Source organism: Poecilia formosa, unplaced genomic scaffold (genome assembly GCF_000485575.1).
Source record: "Poecilia formosa unplaced genomic scaffold, Poecilia_formosa-5.1.2 Scaffold2, whole genome shotgun sequence".
In the NCBI taxonomy this organism is placed as follows: domain Eukaryota; kingdom Metazoa; phylum Chordata; class Actinopteri; order Cyprinodontiformes; family Poeciliidae; genus Poecilia; species Poecilia formosa.
The window spans coordinates 3,357,071-3,377,049 of NW_006799941.1; the positions used below are offsets into that span (position 1 = coordinate 3,357,071).

The window sequence follows — 19,979 nt, forward strand, 5'->3', positions numbered from 1 at the left end:
ATAATTAAAGGTATTATAAAAACTGTTTAATAATTGCAAATTGAAATCGATTAAATAAATTAATGTAGCTGTAATTATTTGTTTAGATATTAAAATAGCTAAAATAATAGGACATATGTTTAGTTTGCACTTGAAGTGCTGTGCCAATCAAGTGTTGCAATTTTGATCAAAATTAGTTCATGAAAGCATAGTTATATAGAAAATATTTATAATCTTTATAAATAACATACTTTTTTTTACTTAATTATTAATTTGGGTATTTATTTATATAAATTTTATTTTTTCGAAATTGTTAAATGTATTTATTACAGTTTCCTCTAAAAATGCTTCATACCGACGCTAATCTTTGCCAGCCATATTTAAAGCGTCTCAACTGAATTGACTGTGATTTCTACGGACACTGCTGACACCTGCTGGTGGAAGTCGAGCGCTGCAGCCACTGACCAAGTATTCCTCATTCGATTCAAGAAAACGCTTTTACGGAGCTGTGACAGTATCTTTGTTTTTATCGACTAAAATGTAATTCAGACCATTTAATGAACTGTTTCGGTTTTAATTTATGTGTTGTGATGTTTCTTCTCATAAAGGTAAACTGCTAACAGCGGGTGAACAAGAGAAAGGAAGTGTGGGTCACTTCATTTTAGAAATTGGGGGTCAACGGTTAAATTTTAACCGCTCTATCAAAGAGTTTAAATGATTTTGATTCCTTTAAAATGACACTGGTCATCTGAATACCTCGGCTTGTTTTACTGTAGCTTGAATGACGTTAATAATGGAAACATAATAATGTTTAATCCCCTGTGAACACCCCTCCTTGTGTGAGGCAGTTGGTTTCGTCTGTTGCCGATGTGTGTCGGTGTTCTTCCTCAAAAGACACTTGCATTGAAGCCGCTGATGTCGCCGCAGAGAGGTCGCTAGGTTAAGGTTCGTTTCCTCCGCTTTTATTCATTTTTGTTGTGGAAAATGTCACATTGAGATAAGTTCCCACCGTTTATGTTTAAGTTATATTATTTACCGTTAATGAGCAGGGTAAGTTAATTAATGTTTCGCCTTTTATTGTGTCATTCATCCTCCTCTTGTTGCTTTTTTTTTTTTGCCTTGTCTGTTGTGTTTACAAATCCAGCTAGGTGTCGAGTCAAGCTAGTTAAATAAAGCATGTGCCACGACTTTACAGCATGTGTCAAACTCGGTGTAGTTTTTAAATGCTGGTCAGAATGAAAGAGCCTGCTCCCGGCTGTTTAAAACTCTCCTGATTTGGGGGAAAATAAAAGGAAAGCTCCTTAACACCGGGGAAGGAGGTCGACAGCAACAGAGGACAGGGCTGCAGGTGTTTGCCTGTTGGTCGCCTGGCAGGCTGTTTGTTGAGGCTAGAGATAAAAAAGAAGTGGGGAAATACCCGAATCTGGAAAGTGTTTTAGCAAAATGAAAAGGCTTTTCCTTGGAAGCTTCGACATTTCCAGGTGTTGACGCAGGTAAAGGGGGAAGCTGCCAAAGTGAAACCAACTGCCGGTTTATGTTATAAGCGCTGGCTAGATGGTATCCACCTGGATAATGTGCATTGTTGGGCTATAAATAATGCTGCAACATTTACAGAAACAGTTGTCAGTCAGAAAAGACCAATAGCTTCGTTAAACTATTGGTGTATTTGTATTCAGCTCCTTTTATTATGGCAGCCCTAGATAAATTCAACCAGCTGCCTCCGCTAATCAGCTGGTTGATAGGAGTCAACCTGCATGGATAAACATCTGTTTTCCAATCAGTTAAGTTAATTTGTACAGCAAAAACTCAAACAAAATAAACATCTTCTAGTGAATAGTTGTGAAAACCAATAACGGATATTTTTGTCAAGAGCTATCGTCAACAAAAGTCAAATATGTTGGTCAGTGTTCATGTATTATGGTTTAAAAGCAACTCTTAAAAAAAAGGAAAGAAAACATTACTAAACAAGCAGCAACATAAGTCATTCTCTGCTCTGACTTTATATGAAGGAAGCTTGATAAAATACTAAACAATTCTGGAAAAAATCAATTTCAAGGCTCCAGGGGACTTTAAAATAGGGTGAATGCTCACAAGCCAGCAGGATAGTGACTTAAAACACACATGCACAACTACGGTAACATCAATACTTTGATTATATCCGTGTGTTAGACTGGTCTAGTCAAAGTCTGTGACGAGGCTTGAAAATTGATGTTCACAGATGCTCTCCAATATGGCTGAGCTTGAGATATTTTGCAAAGAAAATTGGACAAAATGTTTAACATGGGCTGATGGGTTTATATATATGTATATACTTTCAAAAATGTGAAATTGAATATATTAATTTATTGACTCAGGAGAATAAACAGAATCACATGCTGCAATTCTCTGTAAAATATTGTTAAAACCATGAATATTTTTACTTTCATAAATGTCAACACTGCACATTGTCTGTGGTTGTGATATTAAAAAGTTCAAAGGTTAGGAATACTATCAAGCATCATATCAAGAAGGAAAGTCAGATATTGACTCTGAGAAGCTGTAAGATTTTTATTTTTTCTTTTATAGTTAATGTTAGACTAATTGCTGTTGGTTCTACTCATACTTGATGTTTAATGAGTTCTTACCAAAGTCCATTTAGTTAATGTGTTACTACTAAATATTACTTACTGTTTTTGAAAACAAGACCAATCTGGCCTCAGATTAAAGATTTGACGCATCATTTTCTCTTTTCCTCTTTCTCCAGTAGATCTTCTCAGTCTGCTCTCGCTTGGCCGTGAACCATCCGCTCTCAGATTAAACCCAGGGTTCTTCGCTTCAGAACGTCGTCCTTTTAGATGCCGCTCAGCCTTCTCAAATGGCTTGCTGTCTGAAGGACGAGCTCCTCTGTTCCATCTGCCTCAGCATCTACCAGGACCCCGTCAGCTTCGGCTGCGAGCATTACTTCTGCAGGAAGTGCATCACCGAGCACTGGAGCAGGCAGGAGCCGCACGGGACGCGGGACTGCCCCGAGTGCCGCCGGACCTTCGCCGATCCGCTGCTGTCTCCAAGCCTCAAGCTGTCCAACATTGTGGAGCGCTACTCGGCCTTCCCGCTCGACGCCATCCTGAACGCGCAGAGGAGCTCCTACCCCTGCAAGGACCACGAGAAGGTCAAGCTCTTCTGCCTGACGGACAAAAGCCTGGTGTGCTTCTTCTGTGACGAGCCGGCGCTTCACGAGCAGCACCAGGTGACCACCATCGACGAGGCGTACGAGGAGATTCAGGTCAGCGGGCGCAAACACACTTCAGCTGCTTATTTATAGTGACAACTTTGTTTTGTTTTCAAGTAGGGCTGAAATAACTATTCTGATTATTGAGGTAATCACCAACTAATTTAGCAATCGATTGGAGTATAAAGGCTCAATAAAGACATTTAGCTGAAGGAACAAGTAGTCAGAGGAGTAATTAAGCCAAAAGTGGAACAAATAAATGTATAAATTCTGCATTTAAGATGTAAAAAGAAAATTGTCTATAAATATGTTTAATCCAAAACTCCTCAAGAGGCATAGTTTTAGCTTCACCTAGTTCAAATAAAAAAAAATAACCAACACTTTAGCCCCTCACTTTATTGATAAGTGAGCAGATAGGGCTGAGCTTTTCACATGTTGATGATAAAAGTATTTTTTAACTGCAGATTCATCCTTTGTGACAAGTTGAGCGTTAACTAAAGGGAGTGCTGTGTTACTGAATTTTAGGCAATCAAATGTTTATTTTCTCATTTTTTAGCAAAGTAATTTTAATGTAGTTCTAGTATTCTATAAAAAGGTCTTAAACAAAAAATCAGCAGAATGTGCCATTTTTTATCTGATTAATCAGTACAGTAACCAAGAACTAAAATAATTGTGAATTACATTTTTACATTTAACTACTTTTCCTCTTTCAGCCCCCATGAGCTGCCTGATCTGTTTAGAGTTGAAACTAAAGAAAAGGCTAAATAAAAGGCTGACTAAAGCTCCTTGGAGTGGGTTGGTGTTTTGCTGAAGAGAATTTTACAAATTAATCTAATTTTGCTTTTATCTGCAAAACCCTGCATGACTCCACTGACCTTCGTGGTTTGAACCCATTGTTTCCACAGTAAAAATGCACCATAAATGCAGCTCATTCTGCGAGTTGTGGGAGCCTTTTCCAGGAAGCAGGGTGGTTTTCTGGGGCCAAACTTTTCAACTGTTTCCACTGTAGCGATAAATCAGGGTACCAAGGCTGGAATCTAGAAAACGGCTACGATAAGGGGGAAGCACTTCTGGTAATCCTCTTGAATCACGAGTATAGAGGATGCAGAATGTTTTTTTTTTTTACTGTTTGAATATTTTCTGGTTTCAATTTCAGTCATCTCCAAACTTAAACTCTAAAGTTTTCGCTTCGTCTTGGTTTCAAGTTACGCAACAGGAGTTGGTATTTTACTTTGCAAACTGATTTTAAATTCTGTTGGGGGGAAAAAAATCTGTGTTGAAAATCTGTCTTTTGTTTTGCGTAGATTTCAAATAAAATCGGCTAACCTTAGCATAAATATTAATCATATTTAATGATTATATCAGATCACTTAAATGAATCCTTGACTTTGGCGTTTAGCATCCGTGAAGTTACAAAATGTAAACAATCTTATCCAAGTTAATTTTTAAGGGATTTAAGGTGGTAAATACTGTGGGGAGAAAATAAAGAGGAGTTTTAATTTAAACAAACATTGAGTTGTAATCCTTTGCTTTGCTTTGCTCTAATAGCAAGTATTAAGACTGGTATGAAATTTTCACTACATGCTAACTTTCAGAGAAATAATCCACAGAAATACAACAAATACTCAATTAATTTCTTTTATTCAAGTCCTAGAGGCAATAATTATTCATACTGCAGTATAAAAAATACGGATTGCTACAATTTGAGGGTTATAGTGATTTTTATTTTATTTTAATACATTAGAAAAATTCAGAATAAACAGTCAGTAAATCTTAATACACTCCTAAAGTAAAGCTGCTTCATTCTTATAATATTGTTTTTTATTTTGCTTTTTAAAGAGCAATTCATGTAGAAGAAGCTGATAAAAGCAGGTTAATTAGTCAGGCAATCTGCTTCTGAGTGACTAAGATTTTACCAAACTGGAAATATTTCTAATGTATTACTTTTATTTCTTGATTAATTTCTTGTAATCGAGGGGAAACATAATTTTTCATTCAGCATTACTCATTGCTGCATACAGATGCAAATAAAATCTTTTAAAAATGATTTTAAAGTGAAACAGTGTATTAAGAAACCAATATTTTCATTAACTGTACAAATACAAAAAAAAACAATTCTGCTGGGAAATGTGTTTTAGTCATAGTACATCTGAATAATACATAAATCCAATGAGGAAATATACCAAGAATATACAATATCGTGGTCATTGTTGCACATCAGCGCTTTTCCTCCCCCCCCTTCATTTCCTGCCGGGTCCGCGCTCCAGTCGTGTTTAAAAATTAAAAGAAATTTGGTTTGTTTCAGTTCAGAGATCTTGACTCAACACCACATTAAATTTGAATGTGCTGGCAGATTTAAAGTGTTTGTGAAGTAAAAGGAGTGAAAAGCAATGGCTCCTCAATGATTCATTCTCTTCACATCCAGGATCATTGACAGTAGCTGGCAGCGGCTGTGAGGATATGAAGCTCCTCTAAAAAGCTCAAATGTGTTGTATGTTTGCATGCTGGGTCGAGTTTTTTTTTTTTTTCCACATATGCAAGAATGGTTCTGTTTTTTCTTTTTCTTTTTCTTTCCCCTCTGTATTTGAATAATTCCTGTCCTGCTGAGCCAAAATCCAATAACTGTGAAACAAAGCTCCTAATCCGGTTCCTATGGTGCTTTAGTATGCATAGAAACACATTCCAGCTCCCCCCTTCACCTCAGTGCTTCCAAATTTTCATGCTTCGCGTTACCTATGGAGCAGAAGTTTACATACACTCTTCATGGGTGTGACTCTCGGGTACATTAGGGTTTGTCTTTTGTGTTTTTATTCATTTTTTCCTGGATGAAATGAGACCGCTTCAGTGATTTTTGAAGACGACTTTCTCCTATTCACATGGAGTCAAAAATGAGAACGGGCTCAAATGTGAACGTCAGCCTTTCTAATGTTTGGTTGAGCTTCCTGTACCAAGTTGTACTTGTAACACAGCCAGTATTTATCATTGAACTCAAGGTTCTGGTATAATTCAGTCCACTCCTCTAGTCAGAATCGGAAAAGTTGGACTTGATTAAATTCGTCCGTTTCAGGGGACGGACCCGGCTTTTCAGCATATTCCAGGAATTTTAAATGGGATTTAGTTCGGGGCTTTAGTAAGACTATTCCAGGAGCCTGATATGTCCTGATTTATCCGTTACAAAACCCATTTAGATTTGTTTCCTATTGTTCTATTGGAACACCAAATTGTGTCCCATGTTCAACCATGTAACCAAACTGTAGGCTTTGGATTAAAGGAAACTGTTAAAATGGAGAAAAAGCTGGATGTACTCGGCCATGACACCCTGCAGTACATTTGGAGTTGAAAAACCTCAGAGCACAATGTCAAATAGTGATGAGCATTTATCGTGAAAGAAGTCTTGTATCATGAAAGATTTCTTATAAGAATTGATTATTGTGTCCAGAAGAGTTTCAATATGTTCAGAAATATAACTAAATACAGATATGCAACTTTGGAATAAAAATCACGTTTCTTTATGCAACTGTTGTCCTGATGTGCCCAGTTTTTTTTTCTCTTTGTTTGTGAGGCTGTGATTGTTGTAACATGCAGTCAAAGTCTGCAAAAATATTGCAGATATCTTTTTATATCAGTTTTATTATTAGAATAAATATCACAAATAATGTAGCGAAAAGATTTAAAGTCCGTATCGCCTACCCTTAATATGAATTACAAGGCATGTTGCTTTGAGCACAAGGTGAATGGAATAATTGACCAAGAGAAATAAATGCCTCTAAATTATTAGATTTCTTAAAATTGGGACAAACCTTTTTGAGTTTGGACACTTAAATCTTCCAGCAGGACATTGATCTCAAAGATGCACCAAAACAGTTTTTGATGAATGCACCAACATCAGTATTGGCCACTGTTGACCTATTATCAGTCTAATAAATAAAACTGTGCAACCAATATTTAACATCCGATACTTGCTCCCATCTTGTTGCCATTTGTTTCTGGAAGTCATTTGAGAGACTCATAATATCAGTTATTGGCAATAATGGCACTATGGCCGTTTTTCATACCGGTGCATCCCTACTGGATATCATTTCAGCTCCCTCTGAAATTTGGGGATTATGATTAAAAGCCAAATCAGGGCTAAGAAACCAACCAGTTTCAATGAACTTTATAAATGGTCAACTATCAGCTAGAATTATTCCATGTCTGTCTTAATGACTAAAACAAATACTGTCAGAACATGCCAGTATTTGGTTTAAATGATCATTAGTCTGGATTTATATGCAAATTTCTCAGTCTTTCTGTATATCTTGACTCTTTATAGAGTGTAGAAATCTCATTAAATGTAATTGGGCCAGGCGGATCCAACTCACATGGTCAACGTTGTTGCTTCATCGGAGCTCAGACTGCATCTCTGAGATTGCTGCAGCCTTTGACTATTCATGATGCAGACTCATCTAAAAATACATCCTCGACATGGAGAGGTTCGTTCTGCTCTGGCGCTCCGAATCAGAGATCAGACTGTGACTGAATTATGAACTCTGTCCGATGGGGGAACTGAGTTGCTGAATAATAGTCGTCATGTCATTTGGAGGTCTACCAGGCTCAGAGAGGGCTGTCGAGGGGGGATTACGTTTCCCAGCTGGCCTGGGATCACCCACGAGGAACAGTGGAGGTTGGAGGCCTGGTTGTCTCTGCGTGGTTCCTGGGAACCGGTGAATTGGAGCATTGGTGTGGTGGATTCACTGATCCGAAAGGTTTTGGAAATAACCAATGAAGCTGAAAATCATCCGACTTCCATCGTCAGCCAATTTATTTGTCTCTAGTAGTTTGTATTTGTATTTTACACAAATCCAATCTCATGAAGTGTTTTTTTTTTATATCGGTTTGTCACCTTGCTAAAATAAAGGCCCAAGTCACTTATTTGCCAACAGGGATTTTTTTTAATTGCATAAATCATCTTTTGGCAAAAAAAAAAAAAAGAGGTCATGATTTTTAATGGGATTTTTTCAAGGTCACTGTTTTTGGAAAGTGAGGAGTTATTGAGGTCCTTTTAAGCTTTTTCAAAGTTATTTTTTGACTACCTTTATACCCACTAATGGAACAGATGACTAAAGTGGTAGAGGAAGGATTCTTAAATGCAACTTTCAGCATAGGAAACCTAAAAGTTACTGTCTTTAAGCAGTACAGAAAAAATCCATGTCAGACTTAAAGCAGCTCAAACTCTTCTTGAATCAATTACCCTAAAACAAAAAAAACAAAAAAATAAGATTTCTGGATTTTCCAACCCAACTCTTTTCTTTTTCATTTTCACTTAAATTATAACCCACATTTTCCTTCGACACAAGATGCAATATTTTTGTTCAATGACCTAAGTGGAAAACCAGTGGACTCACAAACCAGAGCCACGAAAACCCTCTTATGTCAAGTCATATTTAACTAAGATTTAGCTTCAAGGTTAAATATAGTTTGACAGTTAATCAGCAACTTTACAGTCCTAAGTCTTAATTTAATTTGCTGAAACTTTCAGAAATGTTTCTAGAAATTGTTGGTATGGAATAATTTGTAACTTTTATTACCTTAATAGAGTAGCCCCAATTCATGTTGGCTAGGGGAAAAAAGCACTTGCTTGTAATTTAGGACTGGACAATAAATCCATCATGGTATATATCGAGATAGACACATGATCAATATCACTGCATAATATGTCTATATTCTGGGAGATGTATGCAGGGAGGAAAGGCTTTAGCTGTTCAGCTAGTTGGTGGCATCAACTCACTCACTCTGCGGTTGCCTAGCAACAACCTGTTGAGTAACTGGTGCAGCAGCAGCTTCAGGTTTTGCCTCATAACTGCCTAAAAATCAAAAACAACGGCGCTAAATGAAAACTGGATAAAACACGAGGTCATGCCACCAATTCGGCGGCATTTCAGATATTTAAAACGAAGAACTGATCAATAATTATCCATCGACTGATATATGAAGTACTTGTATCGTAAGTTTTTAATCCATACCGTCCAGTTCTACTTGTGTATGATCTGTTTACTCATCTTTTGAGAGTTAACTAAAGGATTTAAACACACTAACAAGTAAACACATTGGTAAGTCAGAACCATAACGTCTGCTGGGGAAAATGGAGCTCCAGCTCCCACTTAATGCATAAATATAACCAGGTTCTGTGAATATCAGTGCAGTCTTCTTCAGTTTTATATCGGCCTCTGTACGGAAGACTTGAGAAAGGTAAAAACTGTGAAATCCTTGAACAGAAGTAATTAGGCCCAACACAAGATGCTGCTCTCCTCTTGGACAGCAGCTCCTCCTGCGGCTTGGACTTCTTTTCAAGGCGGCATTTTGGCATTTTGTATTCTGGCAAGAGCTCTGGGTGCTTACCCAGCTCCACAATGCTGAGCGCTCAGGCTCCGTCGGAAACGGCCCTGACCCTTGATAAGCTTGGCATCTTCTCGACTTTTTTTTTTTACGGTTTGTTATGTAATCGACAAACGAGCACGAGATGGAAGCAGCTCATAGTGGGTGTGTTTTCTTTTGCATTTGATCCGTAATACGATGTGTGTGTATAGTGGCCATGCCTACATAATTTTCTTTCTTTTCTGTTTCCAGTAAACAGACGAGAGCTTTGTGTCAAATAGAAACGACTGTGTGTGAGCTCTGCCTGCAGGCTCAAACTTCACTTAACATGAGGCTTAACAGTGCTTAGCTGAATGCCAAAACAATATGGTGAGGATGTGCTAAAGAGCAGCAGCAATCAGGTCTCTTTGCAGCATTAATGTGGCCAGAGGGGCACATGCCAAACCAGCTTGGTGGCCTGTTATGAATTAAACCTTAAGAGATTCTGTAGTGTGGGAAAGTTCACTGATGAGCAAAATAGGATTTGATAGGTAGAGAGCCAGAACTTTGCCCCTATTTGTTGAGCTGTTTTGTATTCAAGTCTAGTTCGGCTGTGTCTCCTTCTCCTCCCTATGCTTTCTGAATTTCCCTTTGTTTGGGTCTTTGAAATGTTTTCAGTAAAAAAAAAAAAAAAATTACATATTAATAACTTAAATCATTTTAAGGGTAGTCAGAATAAACCAAAAACAAAAGAGCACACCCGGGTTTCCAGATATTGCACCAAAACAATTGTATAGTTCATCTTTCCGGCAGGATATCATTTACTGTCGTTCATCGTCTCACTTCATTACCCGTTTTGTGTTTTTTTTCTGCCACCAGTTTATATGTTCCATTTTTCTGCAGAGGTGATTCATAGTCAATCAGGTTTTGCTGCTCCCTGCTGTTGGTGACAGCAGCCAGCAGTTGCATTGGGAACACTACACAGCTGCTGATGGAGGAATCAGTTCGACAGATCTAATGTGCCTTCTTGTTTTGCATATAAGGAACTGGTTGGTAGATACAATAGATGGTTATATTGTTGGGGGGAGGAACCATCAAACTTCTGCTACACTTCAGTTCATTAACTGAATACATGACTACAGCTGTCACGATAACATATTTTATTGGGCAATAAATTGTCCAGGAAATTATTGTGATAAACAATAACATTGTTGTTGTTTTTTTGAGACTATTTTCCAAGTAATTTATTGATGATGGCATTGTAGTGCAAGTTCACCCTCTTAAAGATCAATAAACACTCCACACTGGAACTGGAGGACATTTTAAATATCCCAAATAAAACACGACGACCAGAAATGATAAATAAAATGGAAATGAAATCCACTCGCAGCCAAAACCAGAAGTAAAATTAACGAATTGCGTTTTTGTGAAGAAAATTGCCCTTCATTTTCGTTTATCATGTGATTAATTGATTCCTCACTTTTTAATCAGTTAATCACATAATTGTTTTCTTTTCCAACTGATGAATGGTTACATTATTAAGGGAATATATATATAAAAGCCACCTTTTATTGTTTTGATGTTTCATTAATGATGGGTAAGAGATGTAAAATTAAAATATAGCAAATCTAATTCTTATGTAGTCTAAATGCCAAAAAATAATAGATAATAGGACTCAATTTCTTAACAGTTGTTATAGTTGTTGATGGCTGAAGTCAGGAAGAATCTCCTGTAGCAGTCTGTGTTACTGTGGCTCTGAATACCCTCTGTTGTGTACTGGCTTCATAAAGAGGATGCTCAGAGTTGTCCGTAATATTCTTTATTTTTATGAAGAATCCGTCTTTGCACAATAAAATCCAGAGGTTTCATGGTTGTTCCAAATCAGAACCAGCCTTTGTTATCAAGTTGTTTAGGTTTTTTAAGTCCTTTACTCTGATATCTGTGTGTGAAACGATCTTTCATAAAGTGAGGTATTATCCAGCCAATTTTAACAACTTTGAAGTATCTGAGACTTGAATTCACATTTTCTATCCTGATTCCCTAAAACTGTGAAATTACACTTTAATGTGTGAGCAGCAAGTACACAGGCATGATTAACAGTGCCAAGACATTCCTTCTGGCTCTGATTGGTTGTTTCTGCAGATGATCGTAGGACTACACAGTTGAAGCACATGAACTTAATTTTTTTTTTTTTTTTTTTCCACTCTGTCTGAAATTCTACAGTTATGACTTACTGATAATTTTAACAAATATATAAAAACATTTTTATGAAAGTTGCCTATTATAGCTTTAGAAATTGTCTTTTGTCGTTTTTGAAGAAACATTGAACTAGTCTGCATTATAAGATGTTAGCAGTCCTTGTTGGACTGGTATCCTGTGCAAACATCATCATGTTGAATCAGCTGTGCAAAAGGTGTAAGTTATACTTTACTCAACATCTAACAGAGGGAAATATTGTCTTATTGTTAAAAGTGGAAAAACAAAGTATGATGAAACGGACGTCTTTCTCAAAGCACTCTCATTATAGACATGCAGAAGACTGTATAGATGCATTTGTTTTTACTTCTAACTGATCCAGGAGTGTTGGCACCATTCTGCTCTTTAGAGTTAAAAATCAGAATGGTGTTGACATGCACTTGTTTACCTTTTTGCACAAACGGCATCCTTTAGACAACACCTCACGAATGCACTCACATTCTAACAGCTACAATTTAATTTCCACATCCGGAGTAAACAAAGCTTTCAATATGCTGACAAGATTAACAGTCTGAATGAACTTCACTATTCTTATTTTTGCAGAATTGGTTGCTCTCATGCCAAACAGTTCTGCATAATAACCGCTTTATTATGAAACTCTTAAAATGACGACCTGGCGTTCCAGTCCTTCAGTTATGTCACCCATCTGTTACGTCAGGCCGTCTCCGCCGTTTCTCTGTGTTGACGGGTTTTTGGCTGACCAGCAGCACGTGCTTTTGGTGTGTGTGTGTGTGTGTGCGTGTGTGTGTGTGTGTGTGGAGGATGTAATCCCCTAAGCCTGCCATGTCACTATGTTGACCTCAGACCGTAAGCCTCGTCATGTTGAGAGCTTTACCTCCTGCTGATTTGCGGCCTTTTCCACCCCGTAAGTGCCTACGAGGCCGACGCTTTAAACCACAAACTCACGCCACCACTGATTGTGACATGATGATGTGTGCACACCTGGCCAGTCGGCACATAATTGCCTGCTTGCGCATGAAGGATGTTGCAGACGGATCGGGGAGGATTTGTCTCCTGTTTGGATCGTTGCAGAGATTTCCCTTGGAGCCAATATATTCTGATTGGGATCAAATTTAATCTGGACATCATCAGGGATGGCACAGAATATTATTTGTATGTAGAGTACCAAAGCAAAAAAAATGCACCTTCAACTAGAATTGGATCCAGTTTTGCTGCTATTAAATTACTCAAATAATAAACTGATGGAACATATTTGTAGAATCGTTTGTACTTTAATGGACTCTACTAGATGTTTAACCTTTATTTTGTAATACTCAACACAATTTTGGCAATAAATTACTAAAAATATAGATGAGAAAATCACTAAAGCAGGGTTTTTTTATGTTACATAATTGATTTTCCTCATGAAATATTGACTGTTAAAAACAGACTAAAGAGTACAGATTTGCCCTAGGAGGTAACACAAGGTTGTGTTGTAGCACACAGCTGGAATAGAAGGTGTTAGCTTTCCACCATAACCATAATGGTCATATTATAACGCTCCATTATAACCAGTCAGCTCTGCTTCTGCACTTTTTTCCATGGCGTGCTATGCCACCTCTGCCAAACTACTTTTCTTTCCTCTCATCTGAAGTTTTTGTTTTTGTTTTTGCATCTTTATGATATCATTAAGTCTTCCTTAAATAATAACCTTTAATTAAAAAGAGAAAACTTATAATGCTGTTTTTCCCCCATATGTAAATAAGGGGCATTTTAATGTTGTTTGAGAAATTAAAATGTATAATATTATATATTATGTTTAATAGGACAGATACATCTTTGAAAAAGGAAACTTTAGCACTAAATAAACACAGATAACTACAGATAGTCTTGATTGTTTCTAGCCTCAAATAATTGCCATGTCATATAAGAAGGTTTTTATTAAAAAGACTCAAAGGGTTTTAATTTCGGGGGTGTTTTTTTTTTTGTTTTTTTTTTTTGGCGAGAGAGAGAGTCCTTGTCAATATGCCTTACTACTTTCCCACATTTTTATTACCTCCTTTTAATGAGACTTTACTTTATTTGAGGGTTAACATCTGTTTATTACAATTTCTTCAATATAAAAACATTATTGGAATATTACACATCTCTTTACCGCTTGTAATTTTACTCGGTTTCACACGTCCTCTACTACATTTCTAACCTAACACCACATACACAACAGAATAGCTTTTTAAGTAATCGCATCGTGGAACAGAGTCGTTTTTTATTGATTAGATATGTGAGGATGATGGCAAAGAGTTTTAGCCGTACAGCGAATGGATCTGAGGGTTTATTCGCCCAATCAGACGTCTCCGCATTTAACACGATGTGGTTTCATGTTTGGATCACAGAGGAAGAAATTTTTCCCATTTGTGGATCACTGTATCACAGCATGACACTCTGACGGTAGTTATTTTAAAATTCTTGAGTTGTATCATGGAAACTGCCCAGACTGCTGTAATGGTAACTGGGTTTGGAAAAAACAAGGCTCTTTTTTTTTTTAACCAAACAGCTGTGGCCTAAAGTCGACAGTGAGATCCTGCAGAGGACATAATGGAAGCCACAGCATCCTCTGAGCTTTAATTGGGATGATGGGGACTGCCAGTGAGCTGTGAGCGTCCTCCGTGTTGCAGGGCTGGACTGTCTCTTCCCTGCCGTCGGCTCACCCTCGGGATACGTTTCCGCTCTACCTAGTAGCAGAAAAGCAGCAGATAACGGAGGAAATGGACTGCAGCCTGCTGCTATCCATGCATATTTGCGGATTCGACTTCTATACTGCTCTATAGGTGCTTGGAGGACTGTGTAGTCATGCTGATTTTTAGTTTCGGTAAAGCCCAGACTGCAGCTGACATCTCAGTCAATGTTTTTTTTTTTTTTTTCCTTATCAGATAGCAAGCAGGAGGTTAATGTTAAAAACACTAAAAGTGTTTTTCCATCTGCCTCTCTACGTGTTAATTATTTGAAAATGGAGGTTGAGCTTTGCAGCCTCTGAAGTCTTCACCAGGTAGAATAATAAAAAAAACCCACGCTGTCATTCACTCAGCGCCTGACCGTGAGCTCTCCCTGCGCCTGCCATCACCACGCATGGCAGTGCTGCTGCTACTGCTGCTGCAGTAATGAGTCAGGCAATTTCAAGGGCACCCATGGCTGCCATTCCCCGTGGCTCTCCTTAGTCTGCTTCTCTTTCTTTCAGCTGATGCTCTGCTCTCTACAACTTCCTGTGAAAAGAAGCCTCTTTTTAAAAGTCTGTGGATGAATGTTATTTATAAAGCAGCTAGACTTCAGCTCCCACCCAACCAATCCCAAAACAAATGAGTTTTTTTCCAGCTTGGTAGTGTGTCAGCGTGGCATGTCAGAGAGGCTTCTTTCATCCACAACGTGAAGCCATCGGGAAAGGCAGATCAGTCACGTTTCATTAGAAGACTCCTGACAGAATATGCCCTTCCAGGAAGAAGCTGCGGCTCGTACCGCACTTATTACTGATAACGCTGATGATGCTCGAGGCGGGAGAGAACCAGGCGGCTTGTTTACTTCAGCCCACGCTGTTGATAGATTAACAGATAAACAGTTGCACCGATTGGAGGAGAGCCGGAGCTGATGCCACATCCGTTGCATCGAGCACTTGGTCTTGTTTGCATGATTACTCGGTTTGCACTTCACTTAAGTGAGTCAGATGTCTGTGCATCTGTTGTGCGTTACATTTATTTGTGTTCAGTCTGTAAAGGGGAATAAATATCGCAGTTCGTCTTGTTTCATGTCAAATGAACATTTAAATGCAGGGCGGAAAAGATGACGGCAAAAGCTGCTGAAAAAATGTAAATCCCTGTTTTGGGTTGCAAGATATTGGAAAATATTGCGATGATGCCATCAGATGGGAAATATATGCATTTTCTTATTTCTTCTCTTTCTCATCTGTGCTTCCATCACTATGTGACCTTTAGGATTTTTGGCAATGCCATTTTTTTGACCCATGTGAGCATTTTCTGCTAATAGATTCTTTCCAACTGGCTAAATATTACTTTAGCATGAAAAATGCCCATTTATAACACCTGGAATATATTAACCAACAATTATTGTGCTCCAAATAGTCAGTTTCTATATGAATACTGCACGCACTGATGTTACAATGAGTTTGATATTTGCGATTTCACCCCTGAACTTTGACTGCAAAAATTATGTTTAACACATCTGATATCATATGATTAATGACTGTGAATGGATGGATTATATTCTGCAAAATAGGCAAGAATAATTGGTCTTTTTAATCCTTCAATATTTTAGTTTTAACCTGGTTGGGTGGTCTCAGTCAAAGAAAATGAGTTCCTGTTTTTTCTTGTTTTGTTTTGACAGAGGTACAGCTTTTGATTCAAACAGAACTTTAAGGAATTGCAAGACTTATGGATGATTGTTTCATTACTGAAATGTGTAAATTGTATAAACCCACTGCAAATGTAGCAGCATACCAAGTAATGCATCTATGCAGTCCTCTGAAAAACTGTTTTTTTGCACACAACAATGCTGCAAGTTGACTTGCTAGGACGAGGCTAAATTAACGTTGTTCTTGTGTTAAAAAAGAAAAAGTACAAAAGACAAAAAATATTAAAGCAAATGTGCAAGGTGAAAGTAAATAGTAATTTGAAGTCTTTCTTCTGACCCATAATGGTTCAAAATAGTGAATTTTTCATAGCTGTAGCGATTTGCTAAGGACTCTTTGGTTTTGATGAAACTGCTGTCCTGATGAATCATTGTAGCTCAAGCTGCTACAGTTCTGTATAGGATTTAAATGGAACATGGGTTCCTGGATCACATTATTTGTTGGCACTAAACTTTGAGGCTTGATGAATCTTCTGGCGATGTCGGGATGTAAAAGATGTCCTGTGGATTTGTATTAAACTTAATGCAGACTCGTGCTCCTCATCTGAAGCGAATGACGTTGAAGAGCGATGTCTTTGTTTTTGTTTGTTTGTTTTGATGTTTGCGTGGATGTGAGCTGGTGCTCCCTCCCTCTGCAGCCAGGAGACCGTGAGCCCTGGGTTGATTAGCTGGGGAATTAAGACAGATTACAGGCCATTGTTCTCAGGAGGTCTAGGCTAGGCTGGACGGGCTGTAATCTCTTGTAATTCCCAGTGTTCGTGATTTGCTGTTGATTTAATTAGGCTAGCTGCTGATTGGGAGCTTAAAACGAGGTCTCCTATCAGTCGGATGCATGCCTCTGACCTACTGGGTCACTGGGAGAAAGTCTTGAATCCTGGAGATTTTCACCCGATACAATGCAACCAGAGTTTGTTTACCAACAAACCTGAAGCTCCTGCAAAAGCCGAAAAATTGCTGGACATGGTTTGACAGTCTAGTACAAAGTATGTGACTTAATCATTCAAATCCCAATGGAAAATGTGCAGCTTTACTTTCAGAGCACATTTTAACTTAGACTTTAGTATTTTATTTCTGGGTATACTTTAGTTTTTTTCTAGTTTTATCTGACAAAAAGAGATTGTTGAAAGGAGAATAAGACTGAAAACATTTTTACTCAACTACATTAGTTTTTGCCTTGTATTCATTCAGTGGCGTGTAGAAGGTCTGTTGCTCCGTTTCTGTGCTCACACATGGGAAACTTTAGTGCGGCTGATGAAAAATGTGGTAATATTCCCATGGCACCAAGTTTCCGGTTCGACCCTCCCCACTTGGAAATCTTGTTTTGAGTTTAGTTTAGTGGGATTAGGTAAATTATGCAAAATTAAACAGTTCTTTGTTAACATCAGATTACTAAGATTGTGAAAACAAAAGGCAGCTTTTGTTCATCTCTGCTGAACTGAAAACACTTGGTAACACTCCCACAACTCTGATGCCGCACAGAGTTTTCATCTCCAGGTTGTAATGCACATTTTTTTCTACTGCTTGTTCATTGAAAAACTATTTTTTCTATGCCCGCTGTGGTAAGCTGCATTTATTATACAATACTTCTTTTTTCATATAAAAAGTGACCTACAGTTGACTGATGTCTTTGGAGACCACAACCTCATATTTGAGCCTCTAAAAACACTTATAACTGTATATTCAGTTTTGACATACAATAAAAAAAGAATACATAAGGTAACTAAAAACCAAAAGAACTGTGACTGGATTATGTTTATTTTTCATTGTTTGATCCATGAGAGCATTAGCAAATACTAGTAGATGGGAAAATATTATTAAATGCAATCAGTGGCAGCACTTTATGTAACAAGTAACCTGTTTGATAATGGGGTTAGCTTTATTTTTAGAGCATTGTTTATCTGTCTGGGACTCAGACTCTTTGTATTGGCCACAAAATGTGAGGTAAATTCTCTTTACTATCATATTTATCATTATTATTGTGATTAAAACTTTCTGCTCCATTTAGCTAGCCATAATACAATGTATGTATTTTTATGTTTTGTTGCATTTGATGGTCTTTTAAAACTGCCTCATAAAGATTCAACATATTTAGTTAAGAGCTGTGCTGATTGAATCTGCTGATTTCTGCTTGCTGGGCCAACATCCAAAAAAAAAAGAAGAATACACATGCATTATTAGAAACCATCAGGGATCTACAAACTTGCTGAGCTGACTGGAAACCACAATTAAAATGGATCCAGCAGAACTGGCTTGGTCTGTAGTGTCACAGAGGGATGTGACAAAAGAGGCACAGGTTGTAAATATTTATGTGAAGTCAGAGGACCGAGTGGAAAAGAAACAGGCACGCGCTTTATTTGGCCGGATGGAGCTGGCGCCGGGCTGCAGCCTGCAGCGAGCCACACACCAGATACAACGGGCTCCAGCTGCTAAGATGAAATGAAGGCAAATAAACCAGTTATCTGTGCTGTTCGGGCTGCGGTTGGCCTGCAATAACATCATGTTTTTACACATGGGGATATTTTTTCCCTGGGCACACATTACGTGAGCCCATTGACGACATGAAGTCTTTGCTAATCCTGAAGCTTTTTCTGGAGGTTGATCTTACTGAAGTTGGTTGTCATTAAAAGGAGTTAACCATGAACATATCAAGGGTTAATAAATTCTGTCGTCACATTGTGGCAGGAAAAAATAATCTGTTGTTTGAGTTGTGATTGGACCTTATCCAGGGAAAAGGTAAGATTGGAAAAACACTGAACCACTCGGATTTCTGTGTTTATGGTTGTTATTGATTGATTGGGAATTCTTTGGAGTCACCAGTTAATCTAAGCATGTCATCTCTTAACCGTTAAACAAACTCAGAGTTTCAAATTATCCAGAGTTTCTCCAGTTTAAACGGGTCATGCACATTTACAATCAATTTTGTCTGATAATTTAAATAATGAACTTAAATATGTACCCAAGTGGTCTAAGGACTGACTTGATTTTTAACATTTCTTGGATGATATGGCTTAAAAACCCAAGTGTTTCAGTAAATGATTCGATAATTTTGTTTCAAATATCTGAAACACTGCCAAACAGGTGGCATGACCTTTCCTGTTTCATCCAGAGTTTTCATGCCACACTGTTTATTTTAAGCAGTTATTAGGCAAGGTGGCGTAACCTGAAACTGCTGCTGTGCCAGTTACTCAACAGGTTGTTGCTAGGTAACCATAAGTTACTCTGCAGATTGTTGCTAGGTAACCAAAGAGTGAGTTAGTTGATGCCACTGACCTTGCTTAGCTGGCCATGAGAAGTCAAGCAGCTAAAGTCTTTCCTTTGCCTACATCTCCCAGAATGCTGTGCGGTTCTGGTTTGCTACCCAAGTTACATTTAAATCCATATTTTTTTTAATCTAGATTTCAGTCACAAATGTCCCCAACTTCAAAGTGTTTAACTGCATATTTGCAGAAACTCTGATATCCTAAATAGTCTTCATCAGTCTAGTTTTCTTCAAAATCAGAAGCTCTTAACTTTTTCCTCAATAGTAACTGATTATTTAATGTAATTTTTCTATATTCATAATCTCAAACTGAGTTACCGCGGTGAACCTTAACCAAACAGTTACTAAAAATGGCAATACAACATACATTCATCTGCACCTAAAACTTGATCATCTCATGCAGTTTTCTCAGCTTGGAAAAAAAATAAGAAACTACAACCTGCCTCTGTCTTACCGACAATCTACCGTTATTGAGGTGTTTAATCTGCAAACTACAAAAAAGGTCATACAAAGACAATTTTTGTAATCGCTAAAGAGATTTTGCTCTAACACTTTTATTTTTTAATAAGTTGTAACTGGCAGTATTGC

At 37.8% G+C, this 19,979-nt stretch overlaps 1 protein-coding gene across 3 annotated transcripts in view; it reads left to right on the forward strand.

Moving 5' to 3' along the window:
- The first annotated feature begins 823 nt into the window (after positions 1–823).
- Positions 824–19,979, forward strand: part of trim62.1 (tripartite motif containing 62, tandem duplicate 1) — a 43,337-nt gene continuing 24,181 nt past the window's right edge. Inside the window, exons 1-2 of one of the 3 annotated variants that reach the window (XM_007549873.2) lie at positions 824–924; positions 2,726–3,241. In XM_007549873.2, the coding sequence (XP_007549935.1) occupies positions 2,834–3,241 (408 nt within the window). In that variant the 5' untranslated portion in view covers positions 824–924; positions 2,726–2,833. Of the gene's footprint in view, positions 925–1,009; positions 1,030–2,722; positions 3,242–19,979 lie in introns of those variants that run through there. The other 2 variants (XM_007549866.2, XM_007549882.2) reach the window with 2 other exon arrangements.